At 43.7% G+C, this 14,636-nt stretch overlaps 3 protein-coding genes across 5 annotated transcripts; all 3 read left to right on the forward strand.

Annotated features, from left to right (window-relative positions):
- The first annotated feature begins 219 nt into the window (after positions 1–219).
- On the forward strand, positions 220–1,803 carry s100a11 (S100 calcium binding protein A11). Its single transcript, XM_029514466.1, has 3 exons — positions 220–358; positions 460–605; positions 1,495–1,803. Exons 2-3 carry the CDS (start codon positions 477–479, stop codon positions 1,627–1,629), a joined length of 264 nt encoding a protein of 87 aa, XP_029370326.1. The 5' UTR covers positions 220–358; positions 460–476; the 3' UTR covers positions 1,630–1,803.
- Positions 1,804–3,191: 1,388 nt separating this feature from the next.
- On the forward strand, positions 3,192–8,949 carry s100u (S100 calcium binding protein U). 2 transcript variants are annotated; one of them, XM_029514424.1, is made up of 3 exons: positions 3,192–3,349; positions 5,852–5,982; positions 6,326–8,949. In XM_029514424.1, the coding sequence occupies exons 2-3, from the start codon at positions 5,863–5,865 to the stop codon at positions 6,923–6,925; spliced, it is 720 nt and encodes a 239-aa protein (XP_029370284.1). In that variant the 5' UTR covers positions 3,192–3,349; positions 5,852–5,862; the 3' UTR covers positions 6,926–8,949. The 2 variants fall into 2 exon arrangements, with proteins under 2 accessions (XP_029370284.1, XP_029370285.1); XM_029514425.1 differs by having other exon boundaries at positions 3,206–3,349; positions 5,856–5,982.
- Positions 8,950–10,940: 1,991 nt separating this feature from the next.
- s100s (S100 calcium binding protein S) lies at positions 10,941–13,714 on the forward strand. Of its 2 annotated transcripts, none has more exons than XM_029513887.1 (4): positions 10,941–11,020; positions 12,182–12,228; positions 12,580–12,733; positions 12,951–13,714. In XM_029513887.1, the coding sequence occupies exons 2-4, from the start codon at positions 12,215–12,217 to the stop codon at positions 13,149–13,151; spliced, it is 369 nt and encodes a 122-aa protein (XP_029369747.1). In that variant the 5' UTR covers positions 10,941–11,020; positions 12,182–12,214; the 3' UTR covers positions 13,152–13,714. The 2 variants fall into 2 exon arrangements, with proteins under 2 accessions (XP_029369747.1, XP_029369748.1); XM_029513888.1 differs by having other exon boundaries at positions 10,981–11,020; positions 12,119–12,228.
- Positions 13,715–14,636: the final 922 nt, after the last annotated feature.

Below are 14,636 nucleotides of genomic sequence, written 5' to 3' on the forward strand. Positions count from 1 at the left end.
TGCATGATTCGGTCACATGATTAGCATTGGCCTTACAAGGATGCGCTCAGTAAATCCCTTGCTCTGCAAACGCACTAAAATTGGTTTTGTGCTATCATCAGTACAAATTTGCCCTTTGTAGGACAGGATGGCAGCTGTTTGTTTATGTGTGTCTGTGATGTGCATCCTCAGACCGGTGGAAATGAGGCAGTGATAAGGGCAGCCTGCTGGATGGGGGGAAAAAGGGCAGGGTATGCGTTTTCCGCTGATGTGTGCACCAGTCAGTGTGGATGAAGCCTATAAATTTGGAGAGGTGATGCCACAGTGGAGGGACAAGGTTCTTGGCACCTGCTGCTGCTCCACAATCGGACTCCAAAAGGTAAGATAGCAGCCATCGTTTCGATATTTTATTTATGATTTGTTTGGATGATGTTTGCCGCCTTCTCACAGCTCATGTCTCTCTATTCATCTACTTCACAGTTCTTAACAATAGCATCATGGAAAGTGCCATCTGCACCCTTGTCACCCAGTTCAAGGCATATGCTGGAAAAGATGGGTCGGCCAGCACCCTGAGCAAAGACGAATTCCACAACCTGGTGAAAGCTCAGCTGCCCAACTACGTCAAGGTACATCCCTGAAGTTGTTCATCTGCCTGCTGGTCTCTCAGGACATTGAATCCTGAAACTTGTATTTCATTATTCCACATTAAGAGGACTCAATCAGCTTGAGATGTTGATATTCAGTCTTATTTCTGCAAGTAATTGCTTTTACACAACTCTGTTGTTATCTGTCTTCAAGAAAAATCCAGTCTTGCAGCCACTTAGTTTTATAGATTACTTTCTTTATCATCCACATGTCTTGCCTCCAGAAAAACATTTAAAACTTACTTGATACAGGTTTAATATAACACTGTACGAAAGGATGCATGAATCTAATATAGTATGTAAGGACTCTGCTTCCATACAGTAAATAATGCAGTAACAGGTACTCAACATTATTTTCCATCAATCGGGGAATAACTTTTCTTTAGAAATTCATTTTTAAAATCCTGTCTCAAATTAGCATCTCCAGCATAAGAGGGTGTCTTCACAATATCCATATTGTCCTGCTAAGAGAATGAAAGCATTGAATTTACAGTGGTGCAAAACGAAGGAAGGCAGGTCTCACCACTCAATGCGGCTGATAATAGTTTCACTTGATGATTCATTTGATTGTTAATCATTCATCAGATTTGTGACCAAATGATTCAGTCTGCTGGTGCAGCGTTGGATTGGGTTCGTTTTAAACTGAAATGCAAATGATCATGTATGATGCATTCATCTCACAAATCTTTTTATATTATAGGCTATATGTAAATACAGATTAAATACAACACACTGATTCTATGTTTTACCTCGGCTGTATTCATGACTGCACTCAGCCATTAGGTGGCAGGACAGTCTTTGAAAGCAACTAATCCAGCGGCTGAGCGTGATCCTGTATTGATTAGGGTCTCTGCTCTGTAATCACCCGCAGAACTCCAGCGATGCTGAGGTGATTGACCAGCTCATGGGCTCCCTGGATGAAGACAATGACGGAGAGTTGACTTTCTCCGAATTCTGGCAGCTGATTGGAAAACTGGCGAGCAAACAGGGCGGCTTCAATCAGTAGAGCCTGCCGTCCTGTGTCATATGTGGCTTTGAGCAGATTGTGCCCAACTGTAAACTCAGAAGTATTGGGGTCCTGCTATCGCTCCGCCAGTGCCACATGTGTAACTCCTTATAAACTGAATACAGGGAACTTTGAATTAAAGGCTTCATTGTCATGAAGCCCGAGCCACCGTCACTCTGCCTCCTGTCATTCATTCACCACATTATATGATCCAGCTGCACACATTTGAGCAGCAGTGTATTATAGCCTTGATTTGTGGGTCTGTAATCCCATACGTGTTGCTGCTCCTACAACTACGCTCTGCAGACCATATCTTGTTCCATAGGCCCAAAGCTGCCTGTCCAGGCAACAAGTGATGTAAAAGCATGGCCTGGTCCTCACTGTGGCTGTGTCGTGGGGACACGTGGACTGAATCCATCTCTTGCGTTTTGCTTATTTAGCCGTTAATTCTTGGTGTTACAGTCACTCTGTATTAATTCTGAAGTCTAGACAGAGTTATGCGTCCTGGCATGCTCCCCAGCTGTTTTATAGCCTATAGGCCTGTTTTAGTTTTGCAAAAGAGGAAAGGTGCCGCTAACTGATTTTGGGATCAAAGATCTTTCAACAGATAAGTCAATGTGACCTTTGTATCCAAATTACACATATTAAGGTGCCTGTGTGGGAGGCATGATGACGGGCAAATGAGTCAGCAGGAGCTAAATGAGCAGGGCGCCCATTTATTGTGGCTGCAAGCTCTGCAAGGTCTGTGTAGGGAAGACCCAAAAGGAGCTCTCCAAGAATAAGGAGATTTATATCTTAGATATCTGCAGATAGAAGCCTGGGCTGTAAGATTTCGTCTGCGGAGAGATTTTTGTTTTTAATACAAAGACTTGAAAGCCCTTAAAAATGATATGAGTGTCGGGCAAATGTTTCACCCCTTGGACCTTTCTTTGCCCTTCCACAAAGGCTTTTCTGCGCTTCCAGTGAAGATTTCCCTTTTCTCAAATTTCACATGTGTCAGTTGGAAAAAAGGATTCACTAACATTTTTTTGTGTGTTTTTGTGGTTGAAAAATAGACGTTGGTCATCTTTGCAACTAAACAAGAGTATTTCTAATTTATGTCCCCTTTACAACATCTGTATGTCCTCAAAAAAAAAAAAAAAAAAAAAAAGAAGAAGAAAGAAGACACCCCCCTCCCTAAAATTAATTTGAAGAGTCTGTTTAATAACTTTGCTTTCAGTTTCAAACTTTTTTCTGTGTAAATACTTTAGACTTGAGCAGATGAAGTAATCCCACCCGCCCTTGTCTTCTGGTCCCCGCAGACGAGGACGCTCCAAGCCACAAACCCGAAACTGTGCAAATCACACATGGCGTGAAACAGCTGGAACACGAGCCAAAGACAATTCAAATAAAAGCCCCAGTTCAAGAGTTTTGATACAGTTTCACCCCCCTCCCTGCTTTTTTTTTTGTTTTGTTTTGTTTTGTTTTCCTGAGTTAAACCCGCACATTCCCAGCTCTCCTTCACTCTTCCAGGTACACGCCCTTTGACTTGTCAGGGGGAAAAGTTTTTAGGGAAAGAAAAAAAAAAAAAAAAAAAAACTAAATCACGGAAGAGAGTCTGTAGTCCTACTAGTTTGGCAAGTTCTCTGGACTGAAAGCGGCGCAGAAAGGCGGAGAAGAGGAGAGAAACTCACAACTTGTGCACATTTAGACGCTTCTCTCGGCCCACACACAGTTTACGGTGAGTTGAAGGCGTCTTTTCTGCTGCAGACTTTCCGACCCGGGTAAGATCCGCGGATCTGCTCGGGGTTTCTGCCACGTTTCGGCAGGCTGCTCTCTTCATGGAGCCATCCCATGAAAGTTGGCCGCGGTTTCAATGACTGCCCCTCTCAGGAGTTCAATTTTTAAGGCTCGTGTTGCTTTTTTTTAAGGCGTGAATTATAATTGTTAATGTGTTGTTTTTTTAATTATGCTTTATTACAAAGATGAACTTTCTCGCCTTTCTGTCGCTGTGTTTGACTGCCATATGTTCTCTCTTTTTTTTTATCTTTCTCGCTCTGTCTCTTTCTCTTTCTACCGGAGAGATATTTGATATTTTGATGAAACTCAGCTGACAAGTTTCCGATCGCCGCGAAAAACAGCTTATCAAAAATTGAACTGACTTTCGGTGGCAGGACATTGATCTTCCACGCAGTATTCCCAGTGGGCATCCGGGTCGCGCGTAAAAGCCCAAATTTTGCGCAATACCAACATTTTGCGCACAATATGCTTTTTCTTTTTTAATTGTTATCGCGAGGCCCACAAAAGTGACAGCTGGCTGGGGAGGGGTCTGTCATCGCGGTGCTTTCCTATGTTTAACACAGCTTGTCTCGTTAATGATGATGAGTCCCAGTAAACCCGATGCTTTGTTGTCAGTGTTGCGCACGCCTCGCCTCGCACGGCTCGATTGTGTGTATTTTTAAGCTTGGCCGGGGATCTGGGTGAAGCGCATCTCCTGCACGTCTGCTCGGCCCGATCCACAGTCACAACCCCAACTTGTTCCTCTGTGAATATTTCATGACACACGAGCGGTAGTATTGTCATTACTCTGCGCACCGACCGGATCACATTCGCCCAGTTTGGAAACGCAACACTCCGCCTTCTCCCGGGCTGAGGGGGAAACGGGAGACCTGCGGTTGTAGGCCTGCGCTTTTAATTATTTGCGCAGTTGTTTTTTGGGGCCTTTTGGGACAATAGCGGGGATTAGTTTGTCTCCTTAGCGGGACAACGCGGAGCTCTGACGTGGGAGAGTGATGCAAGTCCCGTGTTGGTTTGTCGACGCACCTTGGAGGGAAGTTTCCACCAAAGTAGCACCTTAAGACGAAGGGCCGAGCAAAGAATGAATGTGAGAATGGACAGGGGGACACGTCTTTAGTGGGTGGGCTGTTTTATATTCTTGTGGGGTTGTTTTTTTTTTGGACAGGACGCGCTCAGAGCTGTTAAGGCCCTTGTGCTCTCTGTCTGTAGAGGGTGTGTCACCAGGCCAGGAAGAAGTCCCCTCAAGTTCCTACAGAGTCCCAGAACTGACTAACAACCAAAAACATTTTCCACATCGCCCTGTTTGCTGCACATTGTTGTGCTCACAGTGCCTCGCTTGTGTTTGTGCAATGGCAGAGTGGGTCAGATGGTTAGAGACCAGTTGGTCAAATGTGGGAAGGGGTCAGTTGAAATGTTAGATTTTAATGGCTGCACGCCACAGTATCAGGCCTCTCGGTGTCTCCTGGTCTAATGACAGGAACAGGCACATCTTGGCCACAGATGTGTGTAGGGAAGCGTCACGGCTGAGGCTGCCGGGGTGCGACGTGCACTTAGGTAATTGAGATATTAGATAATTTGCTGTTTACAAATGGCTGCTCAGCTGTTTGTTGAAGCAGGGAGTCTATAATAGGGCTTGTTTGAGCTGATGTTCTCGCCGCTGCATTTGAACACTGAAGCTGAGACTCAGCTTCAGTCTGTCTCACTACTGGGGGGCAAACTAGCTCAGTGTTGCCCTGTAAATTCCTGCTTTAATGATCTCCACAGACAGCAATGAGTGGAATTCCTGCAAAGATGTGTCACCTCCTGGCGTGTTCTACATTTTGAGCAACATCTGCAGATTGTGTCTGTTGAGCTCTAGATTTTTAACTTGGGTAAAATCAATTTATTTATGTATTTTTTTTGTTTTGTTTTAACATATATAGGGCTCAGCTTCCGATGTGCAATCTGTGTGTTTGTGTACCACCGAGTGAAGGCAGCTGCTGAACGAAGAAAGGGCAGCATAGTGAAAACTAGCACAAAGCAGTGACAGGCAAAAGGAGAGAGAGAGAGAGAGTGGCACTGTAAAAGGGAGGCAGGCACATCTGAGAGTGAGCGAGAGAGAGAGAGAGCGGAGCAGACGGGCGAGGTAAGCCCTGAGGTAATCTGAAACCTGGTCCCCTCGGTAGTGTCACTAGATCAGATGACCTATCAAAGATCAGAACTTCCATTGTGCAGCGGTGCTTGTCTCTCAATCAGACTCCTTCTCACCCTCTCTGTTTATCTCACGTCACCACTCCTTCTTACTTTAGAGTCAACACCTGAAATGAAAGGTTTCATAGGGACACAACCAGATCCTCGGTTTCATTTTCCACTGCAGGTGGCCGTCATGATGCAACAGCAGTTAAATCACTTCTGTCCATCCATCCATCCATCTCACACCAGTGTCTTGACTTCTCCCTTTTCCCAGACAGAGGAGTCATGGAGGCTGCCATTCAGACCCTGGTGAAGGTCTTCCTGAAGTCGACCAAAGGAAAGGAGAGCCTAGGAAAGAAAGAATTCCAAGGCCTCGTCAAATCCCAGCTCAGCAACATCCTGTCGGTTAGGGAATTTTTATTTATTTTATTGAATGATTTCTGAAATGTTACTAATTCTTACAGGAAATTACGTAACTACCTCACACAAACACTGCTGAAGGTCTCACTCTTACGACTTGCTAGTCTTAACCTGCCCAGAGCACTGTGGTGTAATATACAGTAGGTGAATGGGAGACATGATCCCATATGCTAGAATGACAGCCATCTGCATTATGAAGTAAAAAGAGCTGATGGTAGTGGCTCATCTGCTAATAGTGTATGGTGATTTCACCAGTGAGAGTCCAGCTAGGGTTACACGTCATCATGCTTGATTGTCTCATGGTTTTGTTTCTGTGCCTACTACGTAGGACACAGACAGCAAGGAGGCAGTCAACAACATGGGTCAGGGGTTGGACGCAAACCATGACGGCAAGGTTGGCTTTGAGGAGTACATGAAGCTGGTTGGCTATCTGGCGGTCTCACTCAGTGAGCAGCGTGCACTCTCCAAAGAAGAGCCTGCTGAGAATGCTGCATCTGGGCAAGTGGCACAAAGCATCCCTGACAAAGAGGAGGAGAAGCCAGCGGCAAACCTGGAAGCTAAGGAGGAAGCAAAGCCAGAAGCCAGTGAAGAGGCCAAGGCCGAAGCAAAGCCAAAAGCCAGTGAAGAGGCCAAGGCCGAAGCCGTTGATTCGGGATCCTCACTAGAAACAGGCTTTTCAATTGAAGGAAAGGCAGAAGTAAAGGCGGAGGGAGAGATTCAGCCCGAGGCTGCGAAGGAGGAGCCGGCAGCAGCAGGAGCAGCAGGAGTGGCGGCAGCAGCGGTAGAGGCAGCAGCGCCGGCAGTGGAAGTGGTGGTGAAAGAAGACGAGAAGGTGGAGGAGACAGACAAGGTGGAGGAAGCTGCAGAGAAGCTGGTCGCAGCCGTGGTGGAAGAAGCAGAGAAGAAGACAGAGGAGGCAGCCTCATAGGGGACAATCCATTCCTTCATCCAAAAAAAAAAAGAAAAACATAAAAAAAAAACCCACACTCTTACATACAACACCACACATATCATAGCATTAACATTGACAAAATATATTTGTAAGTGACTTAACATTTTTTTTTAATACACACAACTTTGAAATATAAAACATAGGTAAACGTTCAAACACCAAAAATCCCACTCTGAAGAAGCCAGATCCTGATGAATAACATGTACAATAACATGAGAGCAGAGTTATTGCTTTGTACTAGTTACCACTATGTTCGTATGTACAGCATGTGCGTCCCACTATATAGCACATTTACCTCATCATGATGATATACTATGATTGCATGCAGACATACACTATCATGTCCATGCCATATCTTTGTGAAAACTTTACTGAAAAGTTTCCTTTCCCTGCACACCAGACCGAAGTGTCTGCATGTAAAAACACCACTGCAACCAGGAGGTGTAGATGAAACCCTTTGGCTCTGTCCGGGTCTTTTCTTCCAAGGTTGAGCGACACAGTCCTACATTACTGCTCAGTGGAATAATACATCTTTCGAGGTACTAATGGCTTAAAGGAATAGTTGGATATGTGGGGGAGTATGCATACTAGCTTCCTTATCGAGAACACTAATGAGGCCAGTAACACCATTCATGTGTGTCCGCTGAATATGAAGCCACAGTAGTAGTATTCAGCCTTGCCTTGCATAAAGACTGTAAAATGGGGGAAACAGCTCTGTTAGCTCGCTAAAAGGGGAACAAAAACATCGACCAGCATTTTTAAATCGCACTGGCTTTTCTGCCAGATTTAGTTCCTGCTCTTTTCTACGGATTGAACAAAGAAATGCTGTGTTATTTAGTGAGCTCATGCCGGTGGGCGGATTTTGTGCCCTTCACCGAGCAAAGCTACCTGTCACTGTCGCTATGCTAAGCTAAGCTAACTAGCTGCTGAATACAGCCTCAGATTTAGCAGACAGACATGAGTGATGTCAGCTTTGTCATACTATCAGAAGGGGAAGCAAGATAACATCACTCTCAAACTCTAAACTTTTCCTGCAATAACTGCATGAAACTCAGCCAGTAACACAATCTTTATTTTTATTTTTTTTACATCTTCATCTTTTAACCCACTGTGCTATGCAGCTGATTTGGCATGACAATAAACAAATTGTTTTGCTGAAGTTTTGCATTCAGCTCATCTTAATTGTGTAGTCAATGCCCACCACACCCTCTTCTGTCTCTTTTATACGGTATCTCAGACTCTGTTTGTTTGTTTGTTTGTTTTTTATCTGTAATTCCCAGAGAGACTTAACTTCATCTGTAGTCTACAGTATTCTCAGTTGTAGCCGAGCATGGGTTAGTAACTGGAAGATCAGGCGTTACCCTCGGCTAAACGATTAAGGATCAGGGATGGAACCCACACAAAAGGACCCTTACGGTCAAAAGGTGAGCCAAAAATAGTCCCATGGGAGTCAGAGAAGGTTTTAATGCAACCTAATCCACCTGGATAAAAACTGGTGGAGAAGAACAAGATAAATACCAAGAAATAAAGACAGGTGACAACTAGGTGGAAGTTTTTTTTTTTTTTTTTTTTTTGTTTTGTTGTGTTTTGTTTTTTTATCTCAAGTACATTGCAATAGGATATTGTGCAGGTGCTGGCTTGAAGAATTCCTGAAGTGGCAGAAACGTCACCTCTTTGTTTGAGGCTCTGTTTATAATAGCTGATATTTCCTTGTTGTTTTCTGCTGGTTTTAGTACCCAGTTGTTCGGGATTGTGTGTTGCTTGGTCACATCCTCACGCAGACCTTGTTTGACGTGCAACTGGATCCTCGAGTGCCAAGCACAGGGAAACTACTGGATTAGTATTTGAGGGTTAGCACGCCCAGGGACGCAAACAATTACATGAAAGTAATCCTGGGCTGCACTGATCCTGCCCATCAGACGAGGTGCTAGTGTCAGAGGGATCGTTGTCAGAGGTTGTGCTTTAAAAAAAAAAAAAAAAAAAAAAAAAACATACTGAGCCGACAATATGAATCTATGTGGTGTGATCTTTTACAACAGGCTAATAATAAGATGTTGCAAAATGTCAGAACCTGAATATTACAAATGTCATTACCAATATTTAAGTTTTACATGGCCTTTTATATTTAACTTTTTAACCTAATCCTTTCTTGAATGGACCACTATGGAGATCACTTGAAAGTGCAGTTATTTGTCACGTTGCATGCAATTTTGGTTGCAACCATTTAATCATTTGTAAATTGTCTCATCATGAATAATGCAGCCATGAGAAAAAGGCTCGTGTTGCAGGATTGCTGTATTATAAGTGTGACCTGGCCGGCTGGGCAGTGCTGGAGGCACGATATTTTGGGCACACTACCAGGTGTGCACTTTAGTCACTGTAACATCACCGCTTGGCACCAAAGTGGGCAGGGCAAATAAACCAAGGCCTGTGGTCACACTGCCTCACTGTGACACTCCCATTGTAAATACTCTCTCATTTACACACGTTCTGCTCAGCTTTATACTCATGTGGCAGCACACTAAATTTCCTGCATGATCTATTACTAAAACTCCAATTACGGTATTTTGAGCTATTTAGGCTATATTATCCTCTCTTTATTAGAACCTATATTCTTTTTTATATTAAAAAAACAATCTAATCATGGTACTTCCTGTGAATAATGGAAACATATCACTCTCTTGCACCATCTACAGCCAGTCTCCTGTTCAAGATGTAAATAGGCTTCAGGCATCTTTTATGTAGAAGGGTGACAGATTAAAGGAAATATCTGAACTATGACTGGAGAAACAGGGAACGGGTATGAAATTGATGTGAATCGTATGTTACAGCCTTCACAGTCACCAGATCTCAAACCAAGTGAACACCTTTAGGAGATATGGATGTGTGTGTGTGTGTGTGTGTGTGTGTGTGTGTGTGTGAGTGAGTGTGTGCACGTGCACTGGCAAGCTCCAGACTTTACTGGCTATTTCCTATGGACCGTGCATGTTCGAACACTCTGCATTTCCCTCCCTGCATTTATTTGGGTAATTCATTTTAAAATGTGTGACCTATGTTTGCTTGTAGCCATGATAAGACAAATTATGGCAAGGTAAAACTGGATTATGATAAAATTCACTTTATAGAAGTGACTTTGACTTGCACTATATCCCCAGGTTTCTGGATTTAGGGTTAAACATAATCTGGAAATTATTTTATCTCAGCTAATGTTTTCATTCAGTGCATTTGAAATAGCAAATGGACAGAATGACCTGTGAGCTTTCAGAGAGGTTAAACTCTACACTGACAGCTCTGTTACTATCCCATTGTGGAAACCACACCCAATCTTAACTCCATGTAGATTAAAAACATGCTGGAACCAAACACAGCAAATTTGCAGGAGGGAGTGTTTGCAGACAGATTTCTATTGCCACACAATACATACTATTCATTGAGACACAGTAGATGAAGATAAAAGCCGCCCAATGGATTTGATAAGTGTGCATACACGTATATGGATGGGCTCCCAAGGCTCATTGGGTCAAATGTTGGTGATTGAAAGACAATTCCCAGAATATTGTTTAGGCTGTCATCCCTGTATGTTGAAGTTCTCCTGTTTATTTCCTGCCAAGTACCAGAGGGTGTGTATGTTTAGCAGTTGGACTCCTTTCAGTCCATTGTTAAGTCCAGTGAACTCCACTAAACTTGTATTTCAACTTCATATAATGCTGTATCATTTTTGCTTATTCTATGTAACTTGTAATGGCTAATATGGAATAAAACTGTGACGACAACATTTTTATATGCAACCTCTTACTTGCTGGAATGCAATATGTGTGTTTGTTGTGTGTGTGTGTGTGAGACGGAGAGAGGAAGGGAGAAAACGTGCATGCAAAAGGAGGGGGGGGGGGGGGGTCAGAGAAATAGAAGCAGTGTATATACGTCAGTAGGAAGTAGTTCACGGTGGGGTGGGGGTGTCCGGGGAGCAGGTGATATTTAAGCCACCGACAAACTCTCTCCCCATCCATCCCTGACTTGGCTCTGTCTCCTGCATCTCTTCAAAGACAAAGGAGGCCTTCCATCAGCACTCAGGTAAGACATACTGCACGGAGGGATTGCTTCACCATACTTTCTCCTCTGCAGCTGATCTAGGTCTCCTTGTAAAGTTTGTTTATGTGTTCAAAAACAAAAACAGCAAAAAAAAAAAACTTTAAAGTATCAAGAAATTGCAAAGTGGGCTCGGAAAACAAAACTGCAAGATTCATTTGAGGTAATTTTGTCTTGAAAACTTTGCTTTATGCTTTCACTGGAAATGCATCCATCAATGAAAAGATGTCAACAGGGATTTTATGACTAATGTGGTAATAAGAAATATAAAATTAATATAGAATAACGCGTGGGACTTCTAAATAGCAAATTTAAACATGACTTGCTAACTCCGAAGCATTAGTGTACAATGTTCAGTTTTTTCCAACACATTTTTTGCATTTCACGACTCTCAACATGGATTTCAACCCACCTTTAAGATTGCATAGTATATAAGCATTATCACCCTACTCAATATTGTGTTACTGATGACATTTTTGTCTCCATGGTTTCCCATTGTACTGTATCAGTGAGTGAGACAGATTACCCCTATAGATTTTCCAGCTAGCCAGCTTTGGTGTCCGCTCACCTCCTCCTTTGTCTCTGCCGCCTACAGCTCTGACCTCTCCGGCACAATGCTCTGCAGCACCGTGAGAGGCAGAAACTGGTGACTGACATTCTGTAATAGCTGATTAGTTAATAAATCATGCACTGGGAGATTGATTGGCAGATTGGCTGTTGGATTGGAGTAACCTCAAAATGAAACAGCAGGTTTCTTTTTCTCTGTGTGAAATGGTCCAAGAACTTTCAGCTCGAAGGCTGCCGAAGCGAGCATGGGAGTGAATGACTGCTCTCATTTTTATCCACACCTCAGGTTACTCTGTGGCTGAGCTTCTGAATGTGATTACCAGACGAGTTTTGTGTTTCACGCCTAATTTCCAATTTGAATGATAAGGCTGTTAGACGGAAAGCATTGACAGACAGATAGCATGTTTTACACCAGGACCAATATTCACTGATAACTGTGACACGCTTTATCATCTGACCTTAAAAGAGCGCAGCTGTTCTCAAAAGTACATGATGTGACGTATGTGTGCATTACAGGAGGCATTTGCACTCAAATTGTGCATCATTGACAGTGACATATCTGTGTCTGTGTGTGCACAGTCTCTCCTCGAGTCCTGCACCGGAAGCTCCACCATGCCGGACACAATGTGTGTAAGACTGTTGAAAAAGCCTTTCCAAAGCTATCCTTCACTTTTCTATCCAAAGCTCTTTAATGTAAGACACTGTAAGGCCACACACACACAAACACAGTGGCCAGACCACTTAAATTAACATCAGTAATAGCCTCTGTACTACATGCAGAGTGTTATGTGACCCGCTGTCAAAATGGGAACAGCTCTCTGCTTTTGTTTCCTTCCCTCCACTCATCTGCCTGTCCAACTATCACTGTGTCTTGGAGGAGGCTTCACCCTTGATTGCCATGTGGCCGCACATGCAGCTGGGGCTGGAGCGGGCATTTTGTGGTAGAATTTGACCTTTTGACCTGATTCCTCTTCCAGCATGTCCAAGGAACCCAGTTCCAACCTGGAGAGTGCTATGCAGATGCTCATAAAAACCTTCCACAAATACTCAGGGAAGGAGGGTGACAAGTACACACTGAGCAGGGGTGAACTGAAGGAACTACTACTAGAGGAGCTGGGGAGTTACTTAGGGGTAAGAGAAGAAGTGTGTACAGAGGGAAATATGTGGCTGTACTCTAAACATTCATGTAGTTTTCAAAATATGCAACACATGAATGAAGGTATGTGCTCGCATACTCTGTCACACAGGCTGGAACAAGCCTGTGCATTGATGTATACCCTCACACACACGCAGAGCAGAAAACACATTCTTAAGTCTCTCTCCGTCTCTCTCTGCTGTCCACTGACAGAGCTCCAAAGATAATGAAGCAGTTGAGAAGGTGATGAACGACTTGGACGCCAACAACGACGGGGAGGTGGACTTCACCGAGTTCATTATCCTGATGGGCGCGCTCACGGTTGCCTGCAACGACTTCTTCCTGGAGTACAAAACAGATGACAAGCCGAAAGACGGAAGCAAAGGCGAGTCGGTGGCGGAGAAGAAAGATTGAATCAGTGCAAGCACGGAGGGAGGGAGGGAGGGAGTGAGTGGTGGAAAGAGGGAAAAGAAAAGGAGGAGGAGGAGGAGGAGGGGGAAGAGCTGTAAATCATGAGGGATAGAGGACTGAGCTGCAACGGATTTTTGTCTTATGCAATCTGTAAACACCACAGCTACACATGAGGGAGGCAGCAGATAGTTTGTGGGATCACAGAACAGGGACAGTCAACAGGAGCAGTGTATTCCCTGTGCAGCTGTTCCTCTCGCCGTAGCATATCCGGAGCTCACTGCTCTGTTTCCAGAGCAGCGAGTAACTTTACACACTGAACAGGGTAAACCCCAACTCCTTCCACCTCAAACGCAGCAGGGTTGTGACGGTTTCTTGTATATTCTGAACAAACACTGGTTAGATTTCTTCACAAAATGCAGACCAGTAAATTTCAGCATTTCTTGCACATATTTGTGGACATATATAAAGTTACAGATTATCATATACTTGTATGTACTCAGTGTTGAACAATAGAATGTGATTCATCCCCTTTCTTGCACCTATTTTGTAATCTTTTTTTTTTTTTTTTTTTTGGTAATAACCAATGCATCCTTCCAAATATTAAACGTGGCATTTAACCAACTATAAATTGTGGTGGGTTTGTTTTCACATACGTCACAAGTGTTGTACGAGTATTTGTTGACATAACAGGAATGAATCGTTGCACCTGGAAATCAAGTTGAAAAGTGCAGAAAGAAACTATGTCAATGAGCAGCATGAGTGCTTGTGTGTGAGTGTCTCTGTACGTGTCTGTGTATTGGGGATTCCCACAGAGTAAACTGCTCGAGCTCACACATCCTGCCAACAATATCCTGCAGGTCTTGTTCCACTAGATATAAGCTGGCCCAGATGTTTGACTTGGATCTGCTTGGAAAACCTCTTCAAAAGAGGGTGACAGAGGGAGGAGAGGGAAAGACAAAAGGAGACGGGGAAGGTGTGAGCAAAGATAGAAAGATTGTTTAATGCGAGCGCACACCTGTGTGCTTGTGAGAAAACAAAGGGCAGAATAGACAGGGAGTGAATACAGTTTATGGAGTACATCAGGCAAGCATGTTATTTGGAAAGCAGTGGTATAATCACAGAGGAATGTCGAAGCTGCTGTGACTGTTAGCACACATTGTCCTTCACTGTGTGTAACTGTGTGTGAGAGCGTTTCTCACACACACATCAGTAAATCAACATGTCTTCTTCCACCTCGCTGGCTTTTATAGCTGCTTGCGACTTTTTAAATATGACAGATGAGAAAATGCTCAGCAGAAGAAGGGGGGATCTTTTCAGTTCTGGGTGTCACGGCGCTGATAAGTTTATCAGCCTCCTTTTTCTCAGTTCCCAGTCAGTGTCTATGTGGGTGGGGCTCACCCAGCTTTCATTCTTGTGCTCTCTAAGGGCATCCTCTGATTGGATGGTTTGAATATTTGAGTTCAACATGCACAGCCTGTAGATAGGTAA

Source organism: Echeneis naucrates, chromosome 11, assembly GCF_900963305.1.
Source record: "Echeneis naucrates chromosome 11, fEcheNa1.1, whole genome shotgun sequence".
In the NCBI taxonomy this organism is placed as follows: domain Eukaryota; kingdom Metazoa; phylum Chordata; class Actinopteri; order Carangiformes; family Echeneidae; genus Echeneis; species Echeneis naucrates.

Coding starts and splice junctions, on each gene's coding strand:
- s100u (XM_029514424.1), top strand. CDS start 5,863: ATGGAGGCTGCCATTCAGACCCTGGTGAAGGTCTTCCTGAAGTCGACC. Junction 5,983..6,325: donor AGCTCAGCAACATCCTGTCG/GTTAGGGAATTT, acceptor CCTACTACGTAG/GACACAGACAGCAAGGAGGC.
- s100s (XM_029513887.1), top strand. Junction 12,734..12,950: donor AGCTGGGGAGTTACTTAGGG/GTAAGAGAAGAA, acceptor GTCCACTGACAG/AGCTCCAAAGATAATGAAGC.
- s100a11 (XM_029514466.1), top strand. CDS start 477: ATGGAAAGTGCCATCTGCACCCTTGTCACCCAGTTCAAGGCATATGCT. Junction 606..1,494: donor AGCTGCCCAACTACGTCAAG/GTACATCCCTGA, acceptor AATCACCCGCAG/AACTCCAGCGATGCTGAGGT.